Source organism: Mercurialis annua, linkage group LG3 (genome assembly GCF_937616625.2).
Source record: "Mercurialis annua linkage group LG3, ddMerAnnu1.2, whole genome shotgun sequence".
Taxonomy (NCBI): domain Eukaryota; kingdom Viridiplantae; phylum Streptophyta; class Magnoliopsida; order Malpighiales; family Euphorbiaceae; genus Mercurialis; species Mercurialis annua.
The window spans coordinates 52,705,941-52,714,741 of NC_065572.1; the positions used below are offsets into that span (position 1 = coordinate 52,705,941).

General features: G+C 34.1%; 1 protein-coding gene and 1 long non-coding RNA gene across 2 annotated transcripts; both read right to left on the minus strand.

Moving 5' to 3' along the window:
• Window positions 1–5,808: 5,808 nt before the first annotated feature.
• LOC126671449 (uncharacterized) lies at window positions 5,809–7,644 on the minus strand. The gene is made up of 3 exons (XR_007639005.2): window positions 7,538–7,644; window positions 6,572–6,641; window positions 5,809–6,024 (listed from the first exon to the last, which is right to left on the minus strand). It is a non-coding gene; the product is annotated as an uncharacterized LOC126671449 (long non-coding RNA).
• Window positions 7,645–8,001: 357 nt separating this feature from the next.
• Window positions 8,002–8,556, minus strand: LOC130015264 (uncharacterized). Its single transcript, XM_056105044.1, has 2 exons — window positions 8,251–8,556; window positions 8,002–8,184 (listed from the first exon to the last, which is right to left on the minus strand). Exons 1-2 carry the CDS (start codon window positions 8,554–8,556, stop codon window positions 8,002–8,004), a joined length of 489 nt encoding a protein of 162 aa, XP_055961019.1.
• Window positions 8,557–8,801: the final 245 nt, after the last annotated feature.

Below are 8,801 nucleotides of genomic sequence, written 5' to 3' on the forward strand. Positions count from 1 at the left end.
TAACATGAAATACATATATGTTTGGTTTGAAACCAGTTTGGATTTTAGTACAGTTGTACATTTGATTCTAAATAAGAACATAAAAGTTGGATATATGAACATGATACGAGCGAGAACTCGGTTAAAGTAACCTGAGCCCCGTATCTAGTGGGTTGGACCCGCCACTTGGGATTAAGAGGTTGGTTGCAGCTGACGTGGTTGAGTTAGTCCCGGGCCGGACCATTTGGATCAGTTTGATTTGATTATATATGTCTGGCATGTTCGAGGATTAGGGTTTCAATCGGATCTTTTCCTTGACTTCACGTTATTTAAGAGTTTATTGCATTGCAATATGTTTTATATGAATACTTATTAGTAAATGTATGAACTCACTCAGTATATTCCCATATAATGACCCCTCACAGTTTTCCTTCTCACGTGAAAAGAACTTTTGAAGTGACGGACTTCTATCCTTGTTCCAGAAGTCTGATATTTTGAAGTATGTAAAGATACAGTACTTTACTTCTAGAGCTACAGTAGATAGGTGTTTTATGTTATGTTCATATCAAACGGTTTTCTATACATATATATATATATATATATATATATATATATATATATATATATATATATATATATATATATATATATATAACTCTGATAATTAAAAGTATGTATACGATATGTTTTATGCGATGTAACTGTTTGGTTGGTGCCGATTGGTCATGTGTGGCCTGGCATGTTTACAATATGACACGTGTTTGTGTTTGTCATGCATGACGTATGTTTATTCGTGAAAAATTGTTTATGATTTTAGGCTTGCTACGGGTTTCGGAGCTACCACTCCCATTCCCTAGCGCCGGTCTCGGCTCGATATTTGGGGTCGTGACACGAATCCACTTAATCGATTAAACTCGATAGTATATTCTCGAACTGATTTTGTCTCCTCGAGTTAACGATATTAGCTTTTCCCGATTGTTCTCAATCAAAGCAAATGGTAGAAAGAATTCTTCAAATCACCAACTTCATCCATGTTATTTGACCCATTATTGGTTCATTTACTTGTCGAAACCAATCGCTGGTTAGATCTTTCAATGATACCTCGATCAATTTTACCATTTATCTTTCGTCCGCTTGAAGTCTATAAGTACTTGGCTCCACTATGTCTAGTAAATCTAGTGTACCGCTTCATTCATCAATCTCCTTTTAACACCATTTCATGTATGCTAATATCAAATCCTTATATATGTTTCTCTCTTCACGTTGATACTGTTTTTGTATACTGTCCCTTTATTAGCATACAATTTTGTATATCAGTTACATATGCGGTCAACTGATTAGTATCGATGTTGGGTTGTTGCAGCACTTCCGGTGCTTATACATTCCCACCTTGGTCTACTCCAGGTTTCTCTTCATCTCTGCCTCGTCTGCGGCCTCTACTTGCGGAATAGATTGGGTCATATTCGCCTTTACTATCTCTGGCTTTTTCTCGGGCCTCGTTTACTCGTTTGTGTCTGCTTATTGTGCACAGAACGTGCTTGAATAACTCTTTGTTTCGCCATACTATATATATATAAGGGAATCCCGCTGAATTCCTTATCACATCGCGTATACGAGCCATCATAACTAAATGCCGTATGCGTAAGTCGATCCTTAGGAATACTTCATTCCTTTAGGCTTTCTATGGCTACGTTCGCTCTATAAGTCTCGTGAGTATTTCACTCATCGCAGACTTAGCAAACTCAGAATCATGTAGCGTCGTACATATTTTACTTGTATCACTATCGTGGCTATAAGCATCTATGTTAATCGATCCAAAGAAAATTTGTGTCTCCTAGATTTTCCTCGGCTACATCGCGTACTTTAAGTCTTGCGAGCGTTCCCCTCACCGTAGACTTAGCATAAGTTAGCAGCATTTGATCAATAAGCACAAGTTCTATCCATAATAATCAATCACAATATACATTTTACTTACGCATAACTTATCACATGCTTACTTACCTTTGAGCATATCACTCTCCTGAGTGATCGCGCTGCAAAACAATACGTATCTCATCAATCATATACCATTCAATAAATTTGGAATCATCATGATTCACAATGATATTCTTGTATAATATGAGTCTCGAGAGTATACAACTCTTCGCAGACTATAGATACTCGAAAGTGTATTGCTTACTCGAGCAAACACAAAACATAGATTATGCTTATGCACACATCTAACTCAATCCTAATGGCACACATAGGAGAGGACATCTTTGCAAAACGTTTAAAAAATCGATGAAACGATGATTACATTCAAAAGACATGACTGGAAATCCTTATAATCTGCAGTAGTTCCTAGGTATTTATCAACACTTTCCTATACTCCAATCACAAAAGAACAATGACATGGGAAAACTAAACCATTGCGTTGATACCAACTTTGTCACGAACCCAATTTATGAGCTGAGACTGGCGCTAAGGAATGGGAGTGGTAGCTCTGAAACTCGTAGCAAGCCTATAAATACTTATAAATTTTCCGCGCTTCACAAAGCGTGTTTCATATATGAAACAATATCAAAATACATATGACCCCAGGTTGAATAAATATCAGAGTTAAAACGCATTATACAAATATCTAGTTAAAAACCTTTAGACTAGTTCTGACCGCTAGAATGAGAGTCTTCTTTCATGCCTCATACAACTGACTTATGAGAATTAAAACTTCGGAAGCTTGAATCATCAAATCATAGCTTACTCTTCCTATTAAATGGGAGGAGTAACGGGGTCAGTATAAAACTGAGTGAGTTCACCAAATTACTAGCAATATTACAGAAAGAGTGAAAACATTTAAAAACCGCTTTATATAGAAAATATTACCTTCTCAAATTATACTTTATATATTCTTTACTCAATTCATCGTTTCGATAATCGTATATACATTTCATAGTATATAAATTTCATAAACTTTATGTTTATGTAAGATTCATACTTAACATCTTTTATTTCTCATTATCTTTCGATGTTTTTCTTTTCTTGTTTCATTTCTTTAGTTTTCGACAGACGTTTTGAAATTTGGATCGTATTGTCCTAATACATCCATGTCGAGATGCACTTCTGATAAGTCGCTCATACTTGTTCCTTATGGTTTGGTCCGGAGATAATTCAACCGAGTTTAACCATACCTATATGGTACAGTCCCGGGATAGTTCCACCGAGTTAAACTCATACCATTTCTTACGTCCGTACTAGTCGATGTGAGTCCCGGGATAATTCCAGCGAGTTTCACTCCTTAGACACAGGTCCTGATATAATTCCACCGAGTTGAACCTCGTGCCCTTATTTGGATTATGGTACCGCATTTCCTCTGATCTCAATCGATAATCACATCGTTATTGTCGTCCGATAGGGCGATTTGGTTTATTTTATCGTTATCGTTCTTTATCTCATATTAATTCTCGATATACTTTATGTTTGATTTACTTATCATATGATTCCTGGGGACTTTTATCGAGAATGGGTGAGATATAGGTCCCGGGATAATTCTCCCGAGTTGAACCTCGTATCTTAGATCTTTATTAGTGATTGTATCGTAGTACAATTTTCTTATCACGTGTATTTGTCGTTTCGATAATTTATGTATGGTTTTCTCGATCCTTTATGGAACATGGCATGCACAATATAATCTAAACATACATTTACAACAGACGCATATATAGGATATTGATTTCATTTAATAGTACTTATCAGAATGTACTATGTTTCTTTACTGGTATATTGTCGAGGTTCAATCTCGTATACCGTTCGATATTCGGTTACATTTCAATATTGCTTTACCCTTCCCCGGTATTTTAAGCATTTACGATCTATTTCATTTAATTATGTTATTATCAAACATAATTCGATAAATCATCTTTTCCGAACATACAATACGTATTACGTTTCAAACATACAATTCATATATTTTCAAATACAATTCAATACATATTTATAGTCATATAGCTCATCGTATTAAAATACATGGCTTTATGAATATCGACGAGTAATTTAAAGTGTACTCACCACTTGCTACCCATATACTTTAAATGAGAAAAACGTTAATCTCGATCCATAAACTCCGAGCCTCGTCGATAGTTGCCTCGTCGGGTTTATACAATTACGATAACATCGCAAATTAGTAACAATTCTAATTTTCATTTTTCATTTTAAAGCAATTTCAAAACGCTTATCTAAAATATTCCAACCCATAAAAAAATTGACATTCTCGAAGTTTGGAATGTCGCCTACAACTTACGTTTAGGTCTTGGACTGAGATTAGCACCTGAAGGTGTCAGAAACTAGTCCGGAAGTTGATACCTTGGGCTGTTCTAAAACTGCACGGTAGTTTAATGTTCTGGTTCATATGAACATCTAAGAGGCCGATTTAGAAAAAACTTAAATTTAGATATTCATATATAACAACCTTAAGTTTTTTACCAACAAACAGAACTGAATTTGGAGTTATACAACTCACAATATTTCTCTCGCAATATGGCATTTTTGTAGAACACTTTTCTGCAAAACGTCGAACTAGTTTCCGTCGATCCAATTCGTAACTTATTACGCTTTGAGACTAAAATCTATCAACAAGCATGCTTTAACAGCAACACTACACATCAGTACATATGCAATCCAATGGCATAAGCATTGTTTAAATTCACTTGAACATGAACTACACATCAAGGCCGAATCATGTGTCCATTTTCAATCAAACTTTCATCAAACATTTATCAATCTAAAACAAGTTATATTCAGCCTTTAACTAACTCAAATTCAATGCTTATCATCTTTAATAGAACCTCATACCATCAACTATCCTCATGGCCGAAACCTTAACCCTTTACCTTGAAAAAATTCAATCATTAACAATACCATTTATATAAACTAATACCCATCAATTATTAATCATCATCAATCAACATGTAATTGCCGAAACACCTAGCAATTCATAATTCAACTTCATCATTCTACACATGACCAATTTCAAAAAAAAATCTCACCTTGCATGATGTCTCCAAGCCGAAGGTTCCAAGCTCCAAGAATCATCATCAAACTCATCCATTCAAGCTCTATTCCACCTCACAACAAACAATCAACAAAACCCCAATTTAGCTTCAAGAACCCTAGTTTTATTAAGCTCAATCATCAAATTCAACTATGAAAATCATCAATTGGAACCTTACCTTAATTATCTAGAAGATTTGTGATGATTTAATTCCATAATTACGAGATTTGGAGGAGAATTCATGGAGTTTGAACAAGGCAGAGGTGGTTCAACCATGGAGAGAAAAATGGAGAAGATGGATTATTTCTCTTTCATTTGATCAAATGACGGAGGTGAAGATGTCAACTCCTTCCTTAGGAAGTAAATGACATCATTAAGTGGCTAAAAGCCACTTTTAGCTCTGTTAACTTACACTTTAACCCAATCAATTAACCGACGTGCTTAACTTTCAATACGATCTCGGAAATCCTTTTCCGATCAATTCTTAATTATATTTCACGAACATTAACGTGAAATTTATTAGTTCGGGATTTATATTTTATCTTTACTTCAAATTATTACTGGCTAAAATTCTATTTTAACTCAAAGGACTAAATTGTACTTTAATCTGTATCCTTAATCAATCGTCGAGCTTACCTTTAAAACGATTTTGTAAATTTACGAAACTTTGACGATAACTTATTAAATATATTTCACAGACCTTGCCATGAAAATTATCTGTAACACCCTCAAATTAAAACATTATATACTCAAACATTTATAACAAACATCACAATATCCATTTAATATATGTTATTTTTCGACACAAAAGTTTTAACTTATCGCATAACCGTAATATTCAAACTATCTCACATCAAACACTTATACATAACTTTATACAATAACTCTTAGTACAAAAGTTTTGTCATCTATCTTATACACATAAACACTTTAAAATATGCACGTGCAATGAACTCTCCATTGGCCCACCCGAAACCTCTATCAGATGCAAATGTCGACTCAATGCAACTCTTTGTATCCTGAAAAACAAATAACGCAGAGGGGTGAGCCTGCAACTCAATAAGCAAATAGATATATGCATACTAAATATACACATTCATAAGCATTTCAAGTAACTAATATGTAACTCAAGCAATGATCCATTCAACATAAACAATAACCATAACAAATGTAGTAGTCCAATGTTCAATTCAAAGAAAACATATGCTTACATTTGCAATCAACATCAAGCTTACAGAAGGATATTCAATCATGCGCATAATTCTCATGTTGGCCCAAATCGCCATATAGGCAACCAACATAAGTTATTGGCCCGAATCACTCTTTAGGCAACCAATAACTCATTCTAACGTCGTTGGCCCGAATCGCCATTTTAGGTAACCAACGACTGTTCTCAATTCTAATTGAATATCCAAACATAAGCATGACATGACTCTCAAAACAAAAATATAGACTCATACCAACAAATAAACCATGATTAACAAGCGCATTTACGTCTCAAATCAACACACACTTGCAATTGCAAACAAACGTATATACCAAGTATAACACTATTTGTTCACTTACTCAATTCACCGAGTCCAAACCCGTGAAGTTCCAGGCTTGTCCGTCGTATTACCTTCTTGTCCATAAGTACCTATTCACATATACGATATCAATTCATTCACAAAGTAAAACTATTTTGATAATTTACATAAAGAAAGAAACTAGTAACCATAACCCCTTTTTCTAGGCAGATTATGTGCAATGACTTTAAATAGGTACTACTCCTAACTCAAACATCATTTATACAAACTATTGATATGAGTCCTATACATTGGAGTCTAGTTTCATTTTCAATTGGAATCACATCAATTGGATTATAATAAATCAGATTATGCACATTACAACACCACTAGGTTAAACTATCAAAACAGAGTGCACACCTAAATGTTTCTTCCATATTCACCATCCTAATGACAGAATTAGTCTTTTGTCAAAACTAAACAGTTTTATTTAACATCCTAATGAATCCACAGAAACAATAATGGCATCATTTGGACATGTATCACTCATTATATCAATTTTACAAGTAGTTAAAGATGCAGCTATAGTTGTACAAAGTAGGCTGAACATATACCTTGTCTTGAAATTGATCCACAGATAAATATAAACATAATTTGGCAAAACCCTTCGGTGAAATTATAGCTATATGTGTCTAGAAAAGATAAAAAAAACAAGCAACTCAATTAGATCGTAATACAATGATTTATGCAAGTTTTGGTGATACCCTACAGGCTGTATAGGCAGGCAGAGAAACAAAATGGTATGGACTATTAGGCTATCCTAACGATTTCAAATGATGAAACACAAAGCATAACAATTGTAGTAGACGGGCTATAGTTTCCGTAGAATCAAAAATAGATCAATTTGGAGTTTTATAACTCGGTTTATGATATAAACAACAGATATGAAATTTTCGGATATGTGCAGATTGCTTCCAAAAAGATGATGAACTCTAACATAATCAACCAAAACACTTAAATTACTTACCAAATTTCTCCTTTTCTTGATCCAAACTTTAATTTAAGGTGTACTTGATGTTATGGCTGAAGTTAGGGTTAGGTTTTCATGAATTCCTTACTCTTCTCTCCTTTTCTCTCTTTGATATATCAAGAAGAAATACTTAAGAGGTGTTATTTAACCTTTAGCTAAGATTCCATCTAACTAAAATAGGAATATGCTTTTATGGAATCATTTACAATTAAAATATCTCATATATTCCTTGAAATATCCTTTAAGTATAACTTAAACCTTTTAGTTTATTTGTTTTCATAATAACCAAATAACCCTAATTAACCGACATACTCTCATTCCAATTTAGTTTGAATATATTTATTTGTTGTTATACTAACTCTTAATCAATTGAATGGTTATAGCATTAATCAAACTTCTATATTTCCTATGTAAATGAATATAAATCATACGTGTAATGCTTCCGTAAATGCTAATGAATGTCACTTACTCTTAATCATAAAATGAATGAAATGCATGAGCATAACTATATGATATTTGAATGTGGGTGTTACAACTCTTCCCACCTTAGAAAATTTCGTCTCGAAATTGAAGAACTTACCACCATCATGAAAAAGATAAGGATATTTCATTCTCATGTGTTCTTCCACCTCCCATGTAGCTTCCTTTGGAGAATGACGACTTCATATTACTTTAACCATCGGTATCTCTTTATTTCTTAATTTCTTTACCTCTGTTCCCAGTATTTCTATAGGTTCCTCTTTGTATACCAATTTCTCTGTGAGTTCTACCTCTGGTTCTTGTATCACATGACTAGGATCAGATCTATATCTTTGTAACATGGAAACAGGGAACACATCATGTATCTGTGATAACTCTCCCGGTAATGCAAGTCGATAAGCTAGTGGTCCAATTCGCTCAATGATTTCATATGGTCCAGTATATCTTGGACTAAGCTTTCCTTGCTTGCCAAATCTCAGAATTCCTTTCCATGGAGATACTTTCAAGAATACTTTCTCACCCACTTCATATTCCATTTCCCTACGATGTCTATCAGTGTAACTCTTTTGCCGATCCTGTGATGCTTTCAAACACTATTTGACTGTTTGTATCTTATCCACAGTTTCTTGAACTATTTCAGGACCTTCAAGTTGTCGCATTCCTTCAATATCCCAACACACTGGACTTTGACACTTTGTTCCATATAGTGCTTCATATGGAGCCATACCTATACTAGAATGAAAACTATTATTGTAAGCAAATTCCATCAAAGGTAAATGAT